This window comes from Otolemur garnettii, unplaced genomic scaffold, assembly GCF_000181295.1.
Source record: "Otolemur garnettii isolate 467f Iridium unplaced genomic scaffold, OtoGar3 scaffold00113, whole genome shotgun sequence".
NCBI lineage: Eukaryota > Metazoa > Chordata > Mammalia > Primates > Galagidae > Otolemur > Otolemur garnettii.
In genome coordinates, this window is record NW_003852508.1 from 4,070,522 (window position 1) to 4,094,957 (window position 24,436).

Genomic DNA, 24,436 nt, shown 5'->3' on the forward strand with positions numbered 1-24,436 from the left:
TAATAGGTTTATTATTATTACTTTTAAATGAATTTATAAGTAAGTGAATTTATTGAATTAATAAGTGCTCACATTTTCTCAGTTTTAATTTCTAGTATGTTAAACATTGAAAGATATTATATACATACATAAAAACTCTGTGGGGTCCTCTGTAATTTTTAAATGTGTAAATGAGTCCTGAGAATAAACATTTTAAGAGCCACAAATGAGTATAATGCCTAAGACACAGCATAGTGTTGGATTTTTTCTAGTAGTTTATTGTTGATATTTAAATTTACAGATATTAACATCATAAAATGTTAATATGTGTTCATTTTCTTTTCTTGTTGAAGGAGAAATTTTTACTCAAAATTTACTTAATTAGTGATCAGGGAAGGGTGAGATCCAGTGGACTGGAAAGTTTGGGAAGGGTTTATGGAGATATATTAAGAGAACATAATATGAAACTTGAAGGATGAGTTGCTGTTGTATTTTCTAGCTTACACTATAGTCCCTACTTTGATCCAAAGCTGTCTTCTAAATCTGTTCTTGTTGTCAGCCAACCTTTATAATTTTTCTGGAGTTACTGCCTCTATTTCCTCATCTTCCTTTCCCCCCTCAACCCATTCCACTGGGATTGCTCTGGCCAACCTCACCAGTGGTCGGTCAGTCTCCACATTATCACATCATGTCTCTGCTTTACCTTCCTTGATTTCTCAACACTGTTAAAGCAGTGGACTATTCTTGTTCTTGAAACCCTCTTTTCCTAGTGTCTTAGTTTGTTTGTGTTGCTCTATAGAAAGGCCTAGGGGATTTAGAAAGAAAAGGGGTCTTTTTTGCTCATGGCTCTGCAGACTGTACAAGAAGCTTGGTGCCAGCATCTGCTTCTGGTGAGGGCCTCCAGCTCTCCACCTCCTTCCACTCAAAGCAGAAGGCAAGGGGCAGGGGGCAGACATGTGCTGAGATCACATGGTGAGAAAGGAAGCAAGAGAGAGAGTGAGGGGTCTTTGAGGGCACTGACAGTGAGAACTCACTCACTACCCTGTGGACAGTACCAAGCCATTCATGAGGGATCTGCCCCCATGAGCCAGACACCTATTAGAGCCACCTCCCACACTGGTGATCACATTTCAAGATGAGGTTTTAGGGGACAAGCATCCCAACTACAGCACCTGGCTTTTGTGATACCATATGCTCCTGTTTTTGCTTCTTGCTTACTGGAAGCCTGTCCCTGACTTCTTTGATCTCTCTTTTTCTGCCTGACCTCTGAATGTTGGAGTGTCCCAACCTTCCATCCTTGGGCCTTTTGTCTTCTCCCTCTACACAATTTCTCTGATGAAGGGGACCTGGCTGTCTCTTCTCTTTACACTGTCCCTGAGTTATGTCTTCATGCCAGTAGCGCTCAACTTGTTACCTTCATTCCTGATCTCCTCTCAGAACCTCAGATTGTAAATCTAACTCTACTTAGATGATGGTGCCCAATAGGCTTCTCAAGCTCAGCAGGGCCAGGACAGATTCTCCCACCCCAAACCTCTTGTCATCAACTCCATCCCAGGAAATAGTGCCACTATCAATCAGATGTTCAGACAAACTCACGTGGCAAATTTCTTTCATTTATTAGAATATAACATTTATCTACCAAAGAAATAATAATTCTTTAGAAGGTAAGTGTTATATTCTAATAAATGAAAGTTAATAATCATAATTCCTTGGAAGGTAAGTGTTATACATGTTAAGTATGCTACTTAATAAATTTTTTCACCAGAGGTAAAAGGAGAATATTTGTTCTTACTGTTTTTTCCATTTATTTTTATGAAATGGGTATGCTTTTTTTCCTACAACTGTGCAGCCTCTCTTAAATTTTTGCCATTTTACCTTTATACATGAAATTTACCCATGGAATATTTATAGGAGTACAGTAATAAAGTTTAGCATGTATATGAGAAGAAATTTATATGGTGTCAGGTACGTAGAATTAAAAGTGTAAACCATTAAAATCTGTGGAACTTTTGAGAATGAGCTACTGTGTGTGCCTGACTGATGATAAGAGTGGGAAGGACAACACTGAGCCAAGGGAGGTCATTTTGTACACTGAAATTAAACAGTAAGGAACTGGGCTGGGTGCAGTGGCTCACACCACTCTGGGAGGCCAAGGCAGGGGGATCCCTTGAGCTCAGGAGTTCAAGACCAGCCTGAGCAATAGCGAAACCCCATCTCTACTAAAAATAGAAAAACTAGCCAGTTGTCTTGGCAAGTGCCTGTGGTTCCAACTACTCAGGAGGCTGAGGCAAGCGGATTGCTCAAGCCCAAGAATTTGAGGTTGCAGTGAGCTATGATGATGGAAAAAAGAAAAAAAGAAAGCAAATGTATTCTGAAGTGAAATTCATGGAGGGCTTTATTTTTGAACTAGCAGCAGCACAAATGGGCGAGAAGAAAGGGATTGCTGTCATCTTCTTACATCTTCTAAGTTTAATAAGATTTTTCATTCTTTTGATTTCTTGGTAGCGAATATGTGCTGTTATTAGCTATATTAGACCTTAGTCAGCATATGCCGGTTAACATGTGCATCTATCAAACACAGTAAGAGGAAACACGGTGGGGCAAGCAAAGGGAAAATGAAGAGTTCTGCTCTCCGAGTGGGGAAAAAGCAGCCCCGGTTAGAGTCACATCTGGGAATATGTCGTCCTGGGCTGTCCTGGGCCGTCACGAGGCGCATGCTGGCAGACTGAGTGCACGTGCACGCTGGAAGGTCCTCAGAGGGGCATCTGCCAGAGCCCCCTGCCTCCAGGTGTGACCTCGCCTTGTCTGACCCGCCCGGCTCTGCGTCTCCCTGCCCTTCAGACATGATCGTGACCAGTTCATGCAGCGCTGAGTGTGATTTGCACGACTGGGAGGGGCACACCCCTGGGGCATCAGAAATTCCAACTGTTTGGGAGAGAGGGTGTTGTACAGAGACAACCATTGTTTGACATGGAGTTGAAAGTCAAGGTAAAATAAGCAAACCCCGTTTTTCCCATTGACTCACTTATTTATTTCTCCAGTCTGTTATTTTCAGTCTTTGAAAGTATAAACATAAAGGAATGTTCATTGGAAGACAGTCTCTGAACCAACTGCACCAGAATCACCTGGGGGTCCCTGCTGAACATGTAAATGTCTGGGTCCTGACCCAACGTGCTGAATCAGACCTTCTGAGGATAAGGACCGACTCTGAAACACGGTGGATGGTTTGAAAACCACTGGCATTAGGAGCTATTTTCTAGTGCTGACTTTCAAATATATTTGTGTCAAGATGAAGGTTATATAATTCTGATGAAGTTTTAGATCCATCAGAATGAATGCAGAGATAAAACAGTGGATAAAGTCCCTCACACACTTTTTATTACTAGGGTACTAATGTTTCCTTGATTGACATAAGAAGAATTAAATATCCCAATTACCACAGTCTGAAAGGATGATTCCCAAAACACCTATTTATTTTTATCTTCAGTAAGGAAGACTTTAACATTTTGTGAAAAATGTCACATAGTTTTCTGATTTTGTGCTTCCAGCCAACCATCTAAAACCTTCTTTCACTCTTGTATAAAATGAGGCCCTTGGGAAAAAGGAATGCTTGGTCAGAAATGCTAACAGATTCCAGGTTTCCTTTCATATACAGTTAAATGAAAAGTTCCATATTGTCACGGAGGATAAGAAGATAAAAAGTCAGATAAAGATGTGGTTTACTTTGTAAGTTTGTACACCCCCTTCTAACTCATATTTTGGTTTGTTTTTACTACCTCTTAACTTTACTATTTTCAGAATGTGGCGGAGTTCAGTTTATAAATGTAGAGGTGAAGTTTAAGCTTTACTTGCATGAGAGGTTACCTGTTTACTGTGTGGTCAATATGAAATGTAAGCTAGGCAAGTCAACCACTATGTTATTTTAAGACTAAATAGAGCTAAAGAACATGTTTGGTGCCAGTATATAGAAAATATTTAAGAGAAAGAAGACAAAAAACAGACTAATGCTAATTAAAATGGGCAATTAAAATTAGAAAATTCTAAATCTTTTTTCCCACCAGTTCTACCTAACTTTAGATAATAGTTCAAAAAATTGTATCACAGAAGACAAGTGATTGATTCATTTCATACATTTTTATTCATTTTATTTAATTTAGCTGATGTTAAGTTGGGGATGTTAATTCTTTTTTTTTTTTGAGTGTCAAGCTGTCACCCTGGGTAGAGTGCTGTGGCATCACAGCTCATAGCGACCTCAAACTCTTGGGCTTAAGCAATTCTCTTGCCTCAGCCTCCCAAGTAGCTGGGACTACAGGCGCTTGCCACAAAACCTGTCTATTTTTTGGTTGTAGCTGTTATTGTTGTTTGGCGGGCCCAGTCTGGATTCAGACCCACCAGCTCTAGTATATATGGCTAGCGCCCTTCCTGCTGAGCTACAGGCGCCGAGCCTGGGGATATTAATTCTAATCTGGCTTTATAGTTATGGAATCTGAAACATGTACTGGTTGAATCAGGAATAAAAATGGTGCCAAAGCTCATCCTAGAAGTGACATGTTGTGGTTCTTTTGTTTGATTTCCTTGAAATGCTTATGTTTGTCATTTTACAAAATTTATGACATGCTCACAGTCGAATATTCTGAAAGCAAGAAAGTATACAAAGGTCACTTTCTTATCACCTAAAGGTAATTACTGATTGTATGTTGGCATGTGCTACCTATTTTTTCTCAATATGAACACACAGTGGTATTATAAATGTCCGTAGGTATTTGTTTTTGTGTGTGCGTACTATTCCATATCCATCGTGAGTAGGCTACTCAATCATTTTTTTTCACCAGTCAATATTTTGCAGATATCTGTTGTATGTACATGTGTGTGTATAGTTTTCATCACATTCCATTTATGATTGTACCCTTCCTATAATACTCTATAATTTGAATCTATCATAATATGTTTAACGATTCCCTTATTGATGAGCACGTAGGTTGTTTCCAGTTTTCCCACTTTTGTAATCAACACAACGAAACCCCTTGCTTGAATATTTTCTTAGGGTACATTTTTAGAAGTAGAATTGCAGAGTTAAAGGAAATGCCATTTAAAAATTTGAGATACATTGTCAAGTTGCCCTTAAAATTGTGTTGTTTTATACTCTTACTAGCAATGTCATTAGGGTGATCATTTTGGAACATTATGTACAATCTTGGTTTTGTTATTCTATTATATCTTTGTAAATGTAACATGTCAAAATATGACTCTTACTTTACTTTTCATTTGTTTGATGCTGTCTTCAGAGGTTCCCCTTAACTTCTGTACTCCCTGGGGAGTTGGTGAGCTGTGCAGTTCTGCCCCAACTCGGCAGTGGTGGGCAAAGTTCTTAAGGCAGACAAAGGAAGGAAAGATCTTACCTGGTCGCTAGGTAGCTCACAGATGATGTCTTGAGGACACAAACCAAATTTGCTGGATGGAAATTCCCTTCTCCTTTTTCTTATAAACATTCATTTTGAAGGCTAAATATGAAATAAGTCATCCTATCCTTTTTTAAGTTGCAGAAATAATGGCTTATTTAGGCATCAGTCAAAGCTTAATGACATCACAGGAATGAAAAAAAAAGTATCCAGTGTACTCAATACTAGTATGAAACCAATATGTAAACAACTACATGTCCATACGAAAGGAAAAACACAAGTATAATCTGGTAAGGGGGAGGGGAGAGGAGAAAGAGGGGAGGAGAGGATGGAGGAAGGAGGGTGGCTGGCCAGATCTCACCTAACGTGCACAGTGTGAGGGTGTTCAGCACCCCCCTGAGTGAAAGGCTCGACTACAACTTGAACCTTAGAATTGAAAACAACGTAACCTAAACATTTGTACCTTCACATTAATCTGAAATTTAAAAAAACTTAAGGACCATCAAGAAAATTCTAAATCTTTGAAATAGTAATCAGCTTATTGGCCTACCATAAGACTATGGAGAACATTGACCCAAACCCAGAAATTTAAATTCTGGCTTCCTAAAAGCTGGGTGGAGGAGCATAGAGGGGAAAAGGAAATTCTTTTATTTCTTCTTGAAGGGTCTTCCCTAGAAATAAGTTTTTGGCAAGGATATCTATCTGTCTGTCTGTCTATAACTATCTATCTACCTGTCTATCTATCTATCTATCTTAAGAGAGCCACTTTAGAATTTCTGACACTTCTGTTTTTATTGGAAATACCATGGTTCATCTGATTTTAGTCTATTTGTGTGTGGTTTTTTTTTTGCAGTTTTTGGCCGGGGCTGAATTTGAACCTGCCACCTCCGGCATATGGGGCCGGCGCCCTACTCCTTTGAGCCACAGGCGCTGCCTTCTCTTTGTGTTTTGTAATACTCAGAAGTTTAGGAAACATCTGACTCTAAATGCTTTCCCCAGAACGTTGCAACCCTATTGGATGAACTTAATTTATACATATTTGATTATTTTTGGCCCTGTCCTAGAATTATAAAGGAGGTATAATTCCCAGAGAGGCCCAGCAGTGGACAAGGGTTTCACATGTTACAACAAACAATTATGGTTAACTATTAGGTTTTTCAACTTTGGTTTCTTGTAGAATCAATTTAGTGCTGCTCGACACCCGGTCGTCGTGTTACCTCCTCTCACCTTCGCAATGCCGTTTCTTGTTTCCTGCAGGCATTCTTACACCGAATGAACCAGTGTGCAGCCTCAAAAGTTGACAAAAATGTAACAGAGGAAACAGTGAAGGTGAGGACGTATAATTGGCCCTTGGCCCCCATACTAGCTCCCCTTAGGATACTTCTATATGTGATGTGGGACTTCAGGACGCTCAGCTTCTTTAAGTTCCTGTGCCAGTAGCTTGAGTCGGTATAATTTGAAAAGAAAGGGGACCCAGGGCTTGAGGAAGGAGACAGGAGTTAAGAGGTTGGCATAGAAATCACAGAGCAACTTTTTACTAAAGTCTTGGGAAAATTTGAATAGAGAAAGAAGAATAAACCTAGAAGTGTAAGGACCACGGTGGCTCAGGAAAGCAGGATGTGGGCAAATGTGACAACAAATATCTGTGCTCACTAAAGAACAAAAGACTTGAATGGTCCAATAAGGTAGAAAGTCCACACTGTATCTTAAACTCAGAAATGAATATATAAACATTTGTTTTTAAACTGTAGGGGAAGAAAATTATGAAGAGTTCTAAAAAAATTAAAGGATTATAAAAGAAAATAATGATCATATAGTGATCATTCATTTAAGTTGTATATATCATTGATATCTGTGATGTTAACCTACTGCTTTATTTTATTAAAAATAAAAAATTTTCTTATTTTAATGTTCTTCTGACTCTATTTCCTTGTAACTTAAATACTCAATCTTCAAATTTTCCTTCTGTGAGAATATTTCAGTTAGTGACTTTTGTTTGCAAGCAAAAGAAAGCCATTACTCAGATTGACTCTGAAGACAGTTTTGCTCACATACTAGGGACTCCAGACAGAAGAGAAAGTCTAGCACCGGTGACCCAAGGAGGCCAACAGGGTTGCTTGGTCCCCTCTAGCTACTCACTGTCACCTGGTTATCGGCTTTGCCCATCAGCTGGCTCCTGCCATGCTGTGGAAGGACTCTGTCCTAGGATCGCCTGTCGTTTCCACACATGGCACCTTTTAGAGGGAGGAAAGGACTGTCCGTTCCAGGGTGCCCTTCTTAGGACCAAAGGTACTCTTCCCTGCAGAGCCTGCCAGCAAATCTCATTTCCTTTCAGCCCATCCTGGAGGAGAGAGTGGGACTACTGTGCTTGGACTGGGCTGTTCAGGCCTCTCCCTGAGATCCAGGCTTGGTATCCTGGTTTTTGTTGGAGTGGGGGAGGAGTCCGACAAAATCAAGGCTCTGCCAGCAGGTGGGAGGAAGGCGTGGATGTGAGGTTTTCAACCTGGAGAGACTACTACCCTCTCCCGGACCTTTTTTTTTTTTTTTTTGATACAGAGCCTCAAGCTGTCCCCTTGGGTAGAGTGCCGTGGCTTCACAGCTCACAGCAACCTCCAACTCCGGGGCTCAAGCGAGTCTCCTGTCTCCGCCTCCCAAGTAGCTGGGACCACAGGTGCCCACCACAATGCTCGGCTATTTTTTGGTTGCAGCCGTCATTGTTGTTTGGCAGGCCCGGGCTGGATTCAAACCCGCCACCTTGGGTGTATGTGGCTGGCGCCTTGGCCACTTGAGCCACAGGCGCCGAGCCAGGACTTGTTTTTTTTAACTTGCTTCACAAACTGTGCTTACTTAGACATTTATTTATTTACAGATGTTGTTCTCAAACATCGAGGATATCCTTGTAGTACATCAAGAATTCTTAAAAGTTGTGGAAGAATGCTTACATCCTGAGCCCAGTGCTCAGCATGACGTGGGAACCTGCTTTCTTCACTTTGTAAGATACATTTTTATTTTCAAAGCTCTTTCCCCTTAGTTTTTAAGGTTTAACTTTTGGCATAGTAGCATGTGTGCATTTAGCATTTAGAAGTAAAATCTGACACCACAAGTTTGGGGTCTTTTAAGGCCAGAGAAATCTTCCACTTAGAGCCAGAAAAGGGGAGAGTGCCTCACATCATCAGTTTTACTCAGTAAAGAATAAACAGCCTTTTCTTTGCCCGGACAAGTTAGTTCTTCGCATCCTCTGTAGCTTTGAATTCTAATGAATATTCAGGCTGTTCATAATGAATGGATTTTTATGTTTCTCTCAAACATGGAGCATTTTTCTTTTGAGGCAGAAAATCCTTGCTCTAATAATGGCACGACCAGCTTTTATTAGTCAGAATGTTCCCTTGTCAATAGACTTGCAACAGACCCAGAGGTGAACAAACCCAGCGGGCCTGCAACTGGTTTTCCCTCAAGGATGGTTTCTCAGAAAGCTGTACTGAGCGGCACAGAAGGAATAACAATCGAGGACTGAGTTGTTTCAAATTACATATCCTGTGCCTGGATGATCATTTTCATCTTTCTATACACGAAACCTGAAATTATTTAAGCAAAGTGCTTTAATTTGCAAAGTACAAAGCCACCTGAATAGCAGAAATTACTTTCAGGCCTGAAGGGCATTTGTAGTAAAAAAAAGAAGAGTGTGGCTGTTTATACCAATCCATTGATGCCCATTTTGAGAATGCCGATTTGAATTCATGTATTTATCCAAATGCTACACAATATAATATTTTAAAACGTGTAAGAGGATTTTGTCATCGAAATTATATTTTGTGTATTTTAAGTTGTCCATTTAGTCTTCATAAAGATTTCTATACATAGTTTGTAGATATGTCCTTAGGGAGTGAGTAGGCTCTGTATATGTTCTCTTTATCATCAGAAAATATTTCATAAAAATAATTATATTAAAGGGAGAGGTTTTTTTCTCTTGGGCACAGCTGGACACCATGGGTGTCTGTGTCCACTTACTTAAGCCTGCTGCCCCTTTCACAAAAGAATGGAAAGAATCAGGCCCTTCTGCCAGCTGGAGTATTTGCTATCTGAGTCCAGGCCTGCACATGGGAATCTTGCACCCTGACATCCATTTCCTAAGCAACACGTTATGAATCTGTCATCCATGAATTTAGCTAAACTATTTCTGAAGTTTGTTTTTTTTTCCCGGTGCCTGCCATCTCTGTGATAAGTAATTCAATACATGCCCTGCTGACTGTATTGAAATAGCACCTAGTGTTTCTAAATGCATGCCTTTGAAATTTCAAAGGCCACATTTCTGTTTTAATATTTTACCAATATTTCTTCTTTTCCTCTTTAGTTAGAGCTGCTTTGACAGATAAGCCACTTGGAGAAAATCTCACAAGTGGAAGGGAGTTTAGAGATAATGATGGTAAAATTCCCACTATTTGGGGAAGGATCCCCTCTATGCGTCTGTGAAGGCTGCTCATTTTAGTCTACAATCACTTTCAGTGACACCTCTACTGTTAGGAAGTTTCTATATTGATTCTGAATCTGGAAGCTGGACACTGTACTTGCAATGGTCTACCAGATGGTCCTAGTGTTTTGGAGCTACATGGAATCCTCAGTCCTTGACAATGTGATGCTATTTGAAAGCAGCTTCTATTTCCTAACTTTTCTATACTAACAAATATTTCTCTCTGAAATGACCTCTCCCGAGTGGTGTCTTTGGGGTCTGTCATTATCTTAGTTCCTTGCTGTGAGATATTCTCCATTTTGTCAGTGTCCCTCCTAACACGGCTGTCCACACTGGTATGCCCTGCAGGATACTGTGTCTGGTGTATGCTTTTCCCGCTACCTAAAATGACTTTCTTCTCTCTCTGTGCCTGGGAGTGATGGATTCATCTCACTGACCTTTGCTCAGATGTCGCTTTCTTTTTCCCAATCTGTACTGAATCTTCACGCAAGGCTCAGTGCTCACTTTTGCTTTTCCACCTTTGCGTTCATTTATCTATTAGTATTCATCACAATGGAGTGAATTTTATATACGTCTATCTGCTTTTCTAGGCTGTTCTTCATGAATCATAGAAAACGAATAAGCAAAATTTACACACATACACACACACAGCATAGATCTTGAAACATAAAAGACCACTTGTATCTGCATATCAATCACAGAGGTTACAATTTCAAGGTGGTGAATAAAATGATTCTAATTTATTCTTACCTGAATTCACAGAAAGACAAGTTTCGTATCTATGATGAATATTGTAGTAACCATGAGAAGGCACAAAAATTGCTTCTTGAACTTAACAAAATAAGAACAGTCCGGACTTTTCTTTTGGTAAGTGTGGATTTATGTATTATTGTGTGTTGATAATTGTTGGCAGAGCTAGTGAGAATCAAGAAGTAACACCAATATGGTGTAAAATACTGTCTATGGGAATAACTCTTTTAGCATCTGTAGAAGCTAGAATGCTTTGATAGAGTCAAGAAGTGAGAGTTGGGATAAGCATGTACCATGTATATGGCCCTCTCCTGGTTGATTAGAGATTCTTTGTGAGACCCCTGGTGAGAGCACTTATGCCAGAGTTCATCATGCTTTATAATCCTAACTCCCTGGGGCGTTGCTTACTTCTGCCGAGAGAGCTGTTAGCAGGGCAGTGGCAGGAAGGAAGTAAATCACGGATATGGTAGGAAATAATTATAAAGATTGACCTTTCTCTTACATATGTTCCCTATTTGGTTTTTGTAAAAATAGCACAAATAAATACATACTTTGGTAGTTAGGTTAGCAAAAATAAATGCATACTTTGGTAGTTACTCGGACAATTTAATGGCCAGTGAGGACCAGATCATAAGTGTACAGTTCAGTGATGTTTAGCAAATTGTGGTGTTGTATAGCCACCCCCCCCAATCCGGTTGTAGGTGATTTTCATCTCCTCAGAAAGTTCTTCATGTCCTTTTACAGCCCATCTCTGCTTTCACCATTAACTCCAGGCAACCAGGGATTGGCTTTTGTCTTATAGATTTGCCTGTCCTGGAAATTTTATAAAAGTGGAATCATCTAGCGTAATCTTCTGTGCCTGGCTTCTTTTTACTTAGTAAAATGTTTTTGAGGTTCCCCCTTGTTATGGCATGGATCCATTTTCCATTCATTTTCTTGTTGAATAGTATTCCATTGTGTGGATATACTGTTTTGTTTATCCATTTGCCAGTTCATAAACATTGGGTCTGAGTCCAGTTTTGGCTACTGTAAATAATGCTGTTATGAACATGCATGTACAAGTCTTGGGGAGGATGTTGATTTTTATTCTCTTGGGCAGATACCAAGTAGAATGGCTGGGTTGTATGCATATGATTTGCAAGTGTGGCTGTGCCGTGTCCACTAGCATGAGGATTCTAGTTTTTCTATATCTTTGTCAAGACTTGGTAATTTTCATTCTTTCTGATTATAGCTGTGCTAGTGGGTGTGTAGTAGTAACTCATGGTGGTTTAAATTTGCATTTCGCTAATGAGTAATGATATTAAGCATGCTTTCATGTGCTTATTAGACACTCATATCTTTTTTGGTGAAATGCTTACTCAAATCTTTTAAATTGGGATGTTTATCGCATATTGAGCAATAAGTAGTTATTATTTTAAATAAAAGTCCTATCTGTGTGTAAGATATATAATTTGCAAATACCTCCTCTTAGTGTGGTTTGTCTTTTCATTTTAAAAATATTGTCTTTTAAAATCAAAAGCTTTAAATTTTAATCAAGTCCAGTATATTACCTTTTGTCCATTTTGATCATCCTTTTATGGTCATATACAAGAAATCTCTATTTAGGCCTAGTACCTAGTACTTATGTTGTTAAGTTTTTTGCTAAGTATTTTATTCTTTTTTGATGCTATTGTGGTTGGAATTGTCTTAATCTCATTTTTGTACTAGCGTTAGTATATGGAAATTTACTCGACTTTTGTATATTGACACTGTATCCTTTTATTTGAATTTATGTGCTAGTTAAGTAGTTCTTCTGTAGGATTATTTAGGATATTTTGCATACAGAATCACATCAAAGACAGTTTTACTTCTTTTCCAATGTTGATGCCCTTTTTTTTTTTCCTGGCTAGAAGTTTCAGTATGAGTTGAATAGAAGTGGTAAGAGCAGGCACCTCTGCCTTGTTTCTGATCTGAGGATGGGGGATTTTTTAGTCTCTCGTCATTAAGTATGATGTTTCACTATAGGCCTTTTTAGAAGATGTCATGTTTTAGGTTGAGGAAGTTTCATTATATTCCTAGTTCACTGAGAGATTTCATGACCTTTTCTGTTTCTTTTCTAATGTGTTTAAAGCTATGAATAATTATTATCTATATGAATTAACAAAGCTATTAATCATTATTATTCATATTATTAAATTATCCAGTTATCAAGGGTGGGATATTGAAATCTCCAAGTATAATTAAATTGTCCATTTTACACTTCAATTCTGTCAGTTTTTGTTTTATGTATTTTGGGGGCTCTGTTGTTAGATATGCATGCTTTCATAATTGTTATATTTATATTTCCATTGATCATCAGAAAATGTCCCTCTTTGTCCCTATTCAAGTCTATTTTTCCTAGCCATGATAGCTCTTACTGTTTGTATATTTTATCTTTTTCCATTATTTTAATTTCAGAGTCTTTATGGTCCTTGAAATGTATTTGGTAGAAGGCATATTGTTTGTTCCTAATTTTCTCAATCCAGTCTGACAATCTCTGCCTTTGATTGGAGTGTTTAGTTTGTTTACCTTTAATGTAATTATGATACAGTTGTGTTTACATGTACCATTTTTAATTTTTTTCTTGTTTTCTTTTTTTTTTTGATCCTCTGCCCCTCTTTTATTGCCTACTTTTGTGTTAAAAAGTATTTTTAGTATACTAATTTAGTTTCTCTGTTGTTTTTTAACTATATGTTTTAGAGTTTTGTTTTTTTTTTGTGATTGATCTAGGAACTATCATGTGCCTATTAACTTATCAATTCTGTTTAGGTTAATACTGACTTAAGCCAATGAAATAAGGGGACATTTTGCCACCATATTTTCTGGGTGGAAATGAGACATGTTGCATTTTCTCTCTCTGTTGTGCTATTATTACTATGTATATTATATCCTATATGTTAAGAACTCCATAACACAGTGTTACAACTATTACCTTCTGCATTTTTCTATAGACTTTTGTATTTACTTACATATCTGCCTTTTACATTTCTGGTGCTTTTATTTTTTTCCTGTGTATTTGACTCTGATGTTAGGATTTTCAGCCTGGATCACTTCCCTTTAGTCCTTGTAAGATTTCTACTGACAGTGACTTCAAGTCTCCGTCTTTGTTTATGTGGCAATGTCTTCACTTTGGTTTCCTTTTTGAAGGGTAGTTTTGTTGTATATAGAACTCCTGACTGATAGATTCTGTTTTCCCTTCAGTGCTTTGAATTTCTCATCCCACTACCTTATGGCTTCCATTGTGTCTGATGGGAAGCCTCCTCCTATGATTGTATTGTTGTTATAACTGACGAGACAGGTCATTTTGCTCTTTCTTGCTGCCTCCAAGATTTCTCTTTGTATTTCAATAATTCAATGGTGCTATCTTTATCTGTGGATATAAGAACTTTTCTTATAGTTGAGCTTTTTGAACCTATAGATTAATTTTTTTCTTCAAATTTGGGAAGTTTTTAGTTTTAAAATATATTTAGTATTTAGTTTTAAATATATATATAACTGACCCTTTTGTTCTCTTCCTTAGCGACCCCCCTTCCTGGTGTTGGTAAGCTTCATGTCGCTCCTTGATTCCAGACCCACTTTTCATTTCTCCATAGTCCTTCCTTTCTTCTCTGTTCTTCAGATCGGATGGTTTCTGCTTATTTTTTATCAACTTTACTGACTATTTTTTCTTCCATCTCACATCTACTCTTTAGCCTAGCTAGTAAATTATTTTATTTTATGTTTATTGGATTTGATTAATTTTCTGTTTCTAATTTTCTGTTGAAATTTTCTATTTGTTTACTCAGTATTAGCATATTGTCCTTAAGTTTTTTTTTTTTTTGGCCAGAGCTGGGTTTGAACCTGTCACCTCTGGCATAGGGGGCTGGTGCTCTACTCCTTTGAGCCACAGGCATCACCCATCCCTTAAGTTTTTTAACAGGATTTTGATATTCTTTTGAACATATTTAAAATAGCTATTTGGACTCTCATTTGTAAATCCAACATCTGGGTATACTCAGAGTTAGTTTACATTAACTGGATATGAGTTGCATTTTCCGATTCCTTTGCATATCTCATATTTCACATTGAAAACTAGACATGCATATATTGTAGCAACTCTGGATTCTGATATTTTTCCTCCTAAGTTGGTTATCATTTTTGTTTGCTCTGTTTTGTTTTTAGTAACTTGCCTTGACTTAATCTATGAACCTGTCTCACTTATATGTGCAAATAAGGACATCTGCTCAGTTTTAAGTTTTTATAATTTAGCCTAGGTTTTTAGGGATCAGTCCTGTGAGTGCTTGACTTAGTGGTCAGTGACTTGTCAGAGGTGGTCAGACATGGTTTTCTACCTTGTCCATAGGTCTGCCTGTGAGCGTGGTCAGGGCACATTCAAGGGCAGGGCATTTTCAAGTCAGGTCTGGTTTTCTCTTCTCATGGATCCCTTTCAGGCCTTCACTGCATATGCACAAGGATAAATGTAGAGTTTCTGTAAGCCCTCTGTAGCTTTCCAGGTTATTCTATTAAAATTTTGGCTAATTTACCAATTTAATATTTGCTTCAGGAAGGATGGTAATCTCAGGCTAGAATTGTGGACGTTCCCTATTTTTTCTTATGGAATATGCTAATTTTATTGACAGCACCACCAGTGTGGGATTTTTGTCCTCTGCAGCCTCCTGTAGACCTCTCTGGCAGCAGGTTTTCAGGACCTGTGATACCATGAAAGGTAGAATAAGTTGGAGAGGGCAGGGGACATAGGAGCGGGAGAAGCCTGGGCAAGAATTCCATTTTCTCCCTCAGTATTACAGGTGTTTGGAGGTAAGAGCATTTACTAATCTCTTCTTCTGCCATGGTTAGAAGAAGCCCTTATCCTGATGAAATTTTAAGGCTCTGTGTAAAGGGGGAGAACTCTGTGATTTTAGCTAATGCAGTCTGTTCCCAGCAGGATTGACTTGGGGGTCTCATTTTCCTCGTGAATTATGTGAAGCCACACTGAAAATGTCCCAAGTCAAGAATGCTGGTTTTAGATGATCTTATAGAATAGTCTGGTTGCTAGAACATGGTTTGTATCATACTTGCCCTGGTGCTGACCACACGTTTTCTGGATGGCTTTTTGATATTTACTCTATCTCTGGTATCATTTTCCTTATTCATAAGATGTGAATAATAATCACTGTTTGACAAGTATATAGGAATTTATAGGTTTTGGGTGATGTGATGATCGTATTGTCATTTTGGGTTACCTCAGTAAGTTTTTATGATCAGTGAAATCTTTGGGAGCTTGTTTAGGGAGCATATTCTTTATGTATGCATTCTTTATGTATATGCTTTATTTATATGTAAGGAGATAGCTGGCTCTCATAAGCCAGCCCAAAGTGGAGATCAACATCTGCTCTTCTGAAGAGAGTTCACATTCTGAGCAGTGCTAGTGGACAAGGAAGTAACTGGCTAGACTAGAGTGTCAGGGGTTCTCTTAGGGCACTTTAGCCTGGAGGTAGGTAAGGGAGGGCCACTTCTACAGGGGTGCTAACTCACGCTGGACACTGATAGATCACTGGAAACAAATATAATGAGATGTAGGTAGTCGTGTTTGAGGATTTTTCTGGGAAAAATACTATCCATAGTTTGAAAGACTATTTTGTTAACCTGATTTCAGCAGGGAATGAACACATGTCAGGACATGTATTTGCTGTTCTGCCTTCTCAGGTGTCTGGGTGAACTTGCACTCATGGCTCTGGTTTAGCTGCCTGGGATAAACAAAGTGAGTCGTTCAGGACAGTGGAGGATTGTTTTGCCACCACTGCATCCTGTCTTGCTCAACATTCAGCCATTTGAGTGGCTGTGTTAGACATTCATTACATACTTCTTCTTCCTATGTTAGATATTTATTACATTCTTCTTCTCTGCCAGTCATTCTCACAGGCACTGTAGAAACAAAGCTTTGGCAAGTTTCACGTCTGTTTCTTTTCATTGCTGCTTTTGAGGGTCAAGACTTTATTTATTGAGTCAGTTTCTCTTGACCAACACTTTATGTTCAGTGGAACCTGCTTCAGTTTCACCTTACTCTGGTTGCTGATTTTGAGAATTCTCCATTCATCTCTTTGGACAAGACCTCCTCTGACACTGGCTGGCCAGGATCTTTGGTAAAGTGTGATAGCAAAAAGTAACTTAAAGACCACCTGCTTAAACCCTGCCTGTTTTATAGAGAGGACAACTGGAATTCTGAAGTCAGTCCAAGTTGTATCACTAGTCAATGGCTGAGACTGAGTTAGAACCAAATTGTTTTTATACCTACTTTTCTTTTTCTTTTCTTTTTTTTTTTTTTTTTGAGACAGAATCTCACTTTGTCACCCTTGGTAGACTACACCCTTGGTATACCCTACTTTTCTTTCTTTCTTTTTTTTTTTTGAGACAGAATCTCACCTTTGTCACCACTTGCAGCAATCTCAAACTCTTGGGCTTAATGATTTTCTTGCCTCACCCTCCCAAGTAGCTGAGCATGCCTGGGCTTACAGGTGCCCACCACAATGCCCAGCTATTTTTTTTCTTTTTTTGATTGTAGCTTGTCGTTGTTGTTTGGCAGGCCTGGCTTGGATTCAAACTGCCAGCTCCGGTGTATGTGGCTGGCACCCTAGCCGGTGAGCTACAGGTGCGGAGCCTATGCCTACATTTCTACAACACAGTGTACCGTTTCTTTATATGCAAAATCTGTCCATCCATCCATCCATCCATCCATATCTCTATCGCTTTTTCATTTCTGTCTTTTTTTTCAGACTATATGCGTTGAAGAATATATGTGAGTTAATTTTTAAGATACAGATTTAAAACACATTTTGGGTTCTATCCTAAGTATTTTTCTCTCTCTGTAAATGTTATTTGTGACTGAATGTACCCTTCTTAGACAAAGAAGATATATAAAGGTATAAGCTTTCATGAATGTTTCACCACCTAAGATTTAAAATTGTAATTAATAATTACATTAATAATTATTTTTATCCCAGAACTGCATGCTGCTTGGAGGACGGAAGAATACAGACGTTCCTTTGGAAGGATATTTAGTAACTCCAATACAAAGAATATGCAAGTACCCTCTCATTTTGAAGGTATCTTATATCCTACCTCACTCTGGCCTTTTCCTTATACCTGCATCTTTTGCTGATGATCTTTTAAAATTTCTTCCTTTTGAAAAGTCTGACATTCTAAAAAAAAGGGCCGGCCATAATTATTGGGAAAAAAATGGCTATTTTGCCACAAATTTATTTATAGTGCAGGAAACAAATTTTCAGTGGAAAAGCTACTAAAAGAGGCTTCTAGAAAACATACTTGTTTTGAGTTTCATTTAGAGGAAATGCATTAGTTTCATGACAGATCCCATTAAGTTCATTATGACCAGTTTTACATAGCACATCGTACGGCCCATTCTTTTCAGTAAGTCCACTGGTGCTATGTTTTTTGATTTCCTTAAACTTGGGCGACTTTGTGATACTAGTGAAGTGAGGGTCAAAATTACACAATTTCAGAACCTGGGTTTTAAAGAATTATAATAAGGGAATGGTGTGGGTCACATGGGGCAATAAATGATGGAATGTAGAATGAGATTGCTAAGAAGACATGGCCTGTGGAAGATAGAAATGCCACACTAATGATTCTGGGCCTGCTGCCTCATTATGGTAACCAGTATTTATATTATGAAAGCAATTGTAATGTACTACAATGGATCAGAATAGCAAATTTTGAACCCACCTCTTTTGGAACCATAACATCAGACAGTTTGGAGTTATGAGTAAGCATGTGAGCTCCAAGTTCAAATCCGAAGTATTCTCCTTACTTGCTGTGTGACTGGGGCATGTCATACAAACTCAGGGCTTTGCTTCTTCATTTATGACACAGAGAGAATGCTGGTGATGATTTTATAATAGTACATACCTACAGGAACGTGTATATATGGGTCTGTGTGTGAATGCACATCTATATGCATACATGTGATTACCTAATAAGGATTAATTTAATTGTTTGATATCAATCATTTAATTTAGTGTATATTCTTCATAAATGTGAGCCATTACTATTCTTACCTAGTTGATTCTGATTTATTTTAACATATTAATTATCACTTGGCATCCAAATTTTTAAAAATACTCAAATGCTATGGACTGATATTTTCTTGATTCGCTTTTTAAGAAATAAGTGTTATGAGTTTGGACAAAAATGCATTTTTTAATTACAACTTTTGACAATTGTATAAATTAAATATCTGTGTAAAATTTGTTTTAGAAAGATTTTTTCTCATTCACAAAAACAAGTCTAGAGTTGCTTGGTTAAGCCATAAGGAGCCGTAGAGAGAGGCTGACACAGGGGTCCCCAGTTCTGCAGAACTTTGGTGCAGTCTTTGGAGGTAGGGAGCACTGGTACAAATGTGCCTCCTGTCATTCTGAGAATCCCTATGTACCTCCGGCTTAATGCCTAACACTGTGTGCGTCTTCAGAACTGCACTGATTCCTGATCCTGATTTGAAATTCTGGGGATTATTTGGTTCTAAGAATACACAGGGATGTGGATATAAAGACTATGTCATGACAGAGTGGTTGTTCTAAGTCACTCCTTGACAATTAGGGATAACTCAGCTATTTGAACTGACCTTGCAGAAGATAGCATTGTGGACACATCTTTGCTTAGCAAGAAAGATGTCAGTTCAGAGCCCCTTCAAGCAGGGGAGAGATGACATTCTTTCCCCTTTTTTGGAAGATACAATTTCACAAAGAAACATGGAAAAACCATTTGCTTATGTAGGCCCTGTATTGGGGTTAATGTTGATGTCTGTCTTTGTGTACTACCAGTTGAAAAATTGTACTGGGATTCTCTTTGATTTGAGATGACTTTATTTATTCAGAGAAAAATATAATTATAATTGGATTGGGCTATAGTGTTTGAAAAACAGATGTATTGGTGTTAATTGTGGAACTTGAAATTATTGAGTTGGCCAATCACCACGGGGTTCATAGCAAGTACCTGATGGCTGTCTCTCTCTCTCTGTTTCACATGCCGTAAATTCATGTCTCAACTCCACAGATACCCAGGGGGCACAATTTTATAAGGCCCAGATTAAGCCCTGCCGACTGACCTTGACCACATCACACAATGCACAGAATCTCTGAGAAGCCTGCTTTTCTATTCTATGGATTTGTGACTTGGTGTCACTCTTTAAACCTGGTCTAGGGGTGATGTAATGTGTGGTCTGCTGCTGTTCACTCTGCCAATGGTGTGAACTTACCAAACGTGGGGTCAGAGCTAATGGTGGAACTCTTAACAGTAAGAGGACAGAACTCAGAGGAGTAAAACAACTGTAGATTTTTCCATTATATGCGGAGGATTTTGAAAATTCTTTTCAAGAGTTGCCTCAGAGTTTCTGTGATTGTGTTAGTGACGTGGTGATGGCAACTGTAGTAGAGAAACAAATGACTAATTAGAAAGCAATGTGGTCACAACTGTCTAGACGGCGGGTGAAGATGTTTAATTTGGTGTTTCTAAACAACATCGAAAAAACATTTTAATATGTTTAAAAGATTAAAGATTATTCTAGTTTTGATGAATGAAAAAAAAAATAAGAGCCAAAAAAATAAAAATTAAAAAACCCTCCTAAACACCAAAAACAAAAAACAAAGGTATTGAGGGATAGGTTATGGCAGTTCATTCATCACAAAGAATGAACCTGAGTGACTGGGGAAAAAGCATAAATTGCTCCTGCGGAATGTATAAATTATTTTGCTGGGGTGTATAAAATGTTATTTAAAGATTTTGCTGTTTTATAATGTGTTTTTATAGTTTCCCCAAGAGATTTTAAAAAATAAGGCATTCAAATTATTTTTGAAATTATGGAATGTATTCATTTGAAGATTATTTTTCTGTGAAAGACTAAAAAAAAAAATGAATTACATATAAAGATGCTTCTGTTTGAGCAAAAGTCAAACTTATAAAAAAAATTATATGCTCCTGGCGAAACATTTGCCAATTTGAAAGTAGAAACGCAGCTTAATTTTTAAAAACAAAATAAGTTTGAGGGAAAAGTTAAAGTGACTGCAAAATGTGCATTGGGGTAACACTTACTGATTTGACCTTTTGTTTTTGATCTTAATCTTTGAGGAGTTTGTGATGTCGCTTATTAAAGTGGCTCTCACGATCTTTGCAGTTTTCATTTCCTGGTCAGTCTGAACCTGCTGTACCAGAAAGCTGAAGATCAAAGGGTGATTTGTTTTTGTGTGTATAAACAGGAGTTGCTGAAGCGGACTCCACGGAAACACAGTGACTACGCAGCAGTGATGGAAGCCCTCCAAGCCATGAAAGCTGTCTGTTCCAACATAAATGAGGCCAAGAGACAGATGGAGAAGTTAGAAGTTTTAGAGGAATGGCAGTCACACATTGAAGGCTGGGAGGTACATTCACTTTGCTCAACCATCAGGCTTAAGCTAGTTTTATGTAGCATGCTACGTGTAGGATTCTCAGTATTAGATGGGACCCTGGATGCTCAGTTTTTCTGGATAGAAAAGGACTAGAGGACTGTAATTAATTCTGAAAAGTGCTAACCTTGATTAGCATTGTAAAATATTTTATTTACTTATTTGTTCATGTATTTGGTTATTTATTTACGGAGACATGGTCTCACCCTGTCACTCTGGCTGGAGTGCAGTGGCATGATCGTAGCTCACTGTAACCTTGATCTACTGGACTCCAGTAATCCTCCCACCTCAGTTGTCCAAGTACTGGGACTATAGGTGTGTGTCACCACACCTGGCTAATTTAAAAATTTTTTTGTAGAGACAGGGTCTTGCTTTGTTGCCCAAACTGTTCTTTTTTTTTTATTGAATGGTAACTGTGTACATTGATGCACTTTGGGGGTACATAGCCTTCATGTAACTTTCTTATTTATTGTGTTAAAACATTCATATTCTACTCATAAAAAGATTCACTTGTACCCTTGTAAGATGAACCACAGAAGTGAACCCTCGAATCCCTCTCCCTCCACCCTCTCCCCCTCCCTCCACCCTCCCTGTATCCTTAGGTTGTTATTAGGCTATAGCTTTCATATAAAAAGGTTTAAATTAATTTCATAATAGGTGTGTGTACATTGGATACTTTTCCATCCATTCCTGTGATACTTTGCTAAGAAGAACATTTTCCAGCTCCATCCATGTGAACATGAAGGATGTAAAGTCCTTAATCATCAGAGAAATGCAAATCAAAACTACTTTGAGATATCACCTAACTCCAGTAAGATTAGCCCATATCACTAAATCCCAAAACCAGATATGCTGGCGTGGATGTGGAGAAAAGGGAACACTCCTGCACTGCTGGTGGGAATGTAAACTAGTACGTTCCTTTTGGAAAGACATCTGGAGAACACTTAGAGAACTAAAAATAGACCTGCTGTTTGACCCAAACTGTTCTTAATCTCCTGGCATGAAGTGATCTCAGCCTCCTAAATCGCTGGAATTACAGGCATAAGCCATAGCACCTGCCCTTAAAATAACTTCATGGTGGCAGCTCATGGGCTTACCCTGGGAGGTCTGTGATGGAGCCAGATAAATCTGTGTGGGCTATAGGCTTTGGTATTTCAGCATTTGTGCATCGTGATGATCCTTTTCCGTGCCTTACCTTTGGTTAATAAGTACATAGCCTGAATCCTTGAGAAAGTGAAGATGGGGAATAAGGTTCACTGTGTATGCTTTTAGATTCTAAATTAGGTGTTTGATGTTGAACTCTATTTTAAGTCCACCTAACCTAAGTTTTGGTGTCTTCATTTCTAGACTGAAGGAGCTTGTTACAATCTAATTTTTAAGGTCCATTTAAGATGGAAAATGCTAGGATTTCACCAGTCATTAAGGAAAAAAAATTTTTTTTTGAGACAGAATCTCACTCTGTTGCCCTGGGTAGAGCGCCGTGGCATCACAGCTCACAGCAACCTCAAACTCTTGGGCTTAAGTGATTCTGTTGCCTCAGCCTCCCAAGTAGCTGGGACTACAGACACCTGCCACAATGCCTGGCTATTTTTTGTTGCAGTTGTCATTGTCATTCAGCTGGTCTGGGCCGGGTTTGAACCCACCAACCTTGGTGTATGTGGCTGGTGCTGTAACCACTGTGCTACGGGCACCAAGCCAAGGAAAAATTTTTAAATGTCAAAAAAGCAAATGAAGAATATGGTTCAGAATCCATACAATGTTTTCAGCTTTGGTCACTTTGAATCTCAGTTGTTTCATGGGGTTGGAGTTCTGTATTACTTCACTTCCATACAAAGAATAAAATAAGACCCGGTCTTTAAATTTCCTCAATTTAAATGAGTTTGAGCTTTGGACTAGGTTAAATTTTTTCTTGCTTATTATAGAGTAAGCAATGAAGGTAATTTTTAAAAGTGTAAAGAAGACTGAAAATGCTCCCAGCCCAATACTGTATAACAGAAAAGCAAGTGGATTGCTTTCATCTTCAAGGCTTTAGGGCTGAATTTGTTTCTCGTCTTCACTGTTAGTTTTCATTTGGACTTGAAATTTATATCCACCCAGATATGCAAAGAAACCTCAGACACGGACCTTAAGGAATTCTCCAGTTTGTCCACTTTCTGCTGTGCATCTTTGTGCTTACCGGGCTCTGACGTAGCTTTCTCTTTGTCTGTATTCTCCCATTTCAAGTGTCTGGGTGACCTCTTTCAATCAGTTAAAATGGTTGTGTGTTTTACAGTTGATTCATGATGATAATTCCTTTCCTGGGAGCCGTTGTCCTGCTGGGATGAGAAAAATGGACTAAAGTTTGCTTTTGCAGTTCCCTTGTCACTCAAACGCTGGAAGAAAAACCGAACTTGTTTTAAATTGTAGGATTTGTCAGTGAAATCTGCCAGGACTTTTACTAAAACAAAACCTTCAGGAACTTTCTGGTGCCCTAGGGAAATGGACTCTGTCATAATTTTGTTTCATCCTGGTATATATCCTAAAATGGAGTCTAATGCAAAAATGAGAGATTCTTTAAAAATTATTCATATCATTTGTACAGTATGCACCAGTCACTGGAGAGGAGAATACATGTGGGCTGTAGTGGGTCTCATGTTGTCCTCAGCAGAGTGTCCCTTTACTTCACCAGCTTTGGTGCTTTCATAACACTCTGAGTGAAAGAGAAAAATGAGGCACTGAAACAGGAATTCTGTGGTGTTTAGGGAGATCAGATAGGAATACACTTTGGTAGAAATAATATGAAAGTTGGGTTCCAAGAAGTGTGGCAACATGAATTCTACTCGAGTAGGACTTGACAGTGATTGTGCAAGACACAGCTGGATTAGGGAGTTTGGGGACATTAGGGATATGCAGCAGCTTGAGCAGGGCCCAACCAACAGGTTGGCATCTGGTAATGAGAACTTGATTGTACATCCAGGTCCACAACTCCAGAAAAGGGAGAACTGTCAGTACTCAGGCGTGGTCTCTTCTGGCAAGTTTAGGAGAAAGTGTTAGCCTCAGAGGACTCCGCAGGGACACAGACTCATAAGGGGCTGAATTCAGGCTGTGGGAGGGGGTGGGAATAGTTTAGTTTTCTTTCAATTGCTTACAGAGATCACTGCTCAGCCTGCAGACAGCCTTGTGTGTACGTGTTGTGGCTCCGGCAGGGTGAGGACAGGGCCCAATTCAGATATAGGGTGATGTAGGGTGACCTGACAGTTACAGAACACAGAGCTCCTGGAAGAGTTTTTGAGGTGAGGAGCCTCGTGCTTATGGTGGTAAACAGCTCCTCTCCAGCACCTCCACAAGTTCCCGAAGACCCTTCAGGACCACCTTACAAAATGAAACTTGCACTGAATGGGATGCAGGTC

General features: G+C 38.7%; 1 protein-coding gene across 1 annotated transcript in view; it reads left to right on the plus strand.

The window, feature by feature from the left end:
• Positions 1-24,436, plus strand: part of PREX2 (phosphatidylinositol-3,4,5-trisphosphate dependent Rac exchange factor 2) — a 192,046-nt gene that overhangs the window by 58,880 nt on the left and 108,730 nt on the right. Inside the window, exons 2-6 of the mRNA XM_023517546.1 lie at positions 6,636-6,707; positions 8,248-8,370; positions 10,609-10,713; positions 17,595-17,696; positions 20,862-21,023. Of these exons, the coding sequence (XP_023373314.1) occupies positions 6,636-6,707; positions 8,248-8,370; positions 10,609-10,713; positions 17,595-17,696; positions 20,862-21,023 (564 nt within the window). The remainder of the gene's footprint in view (positions 1-6,635; positions 6,708-8,247; positions 8,371-10,608; positions 10,714-17,594; positions 17,697-20,861; positions 21,024-24,436) is intronic.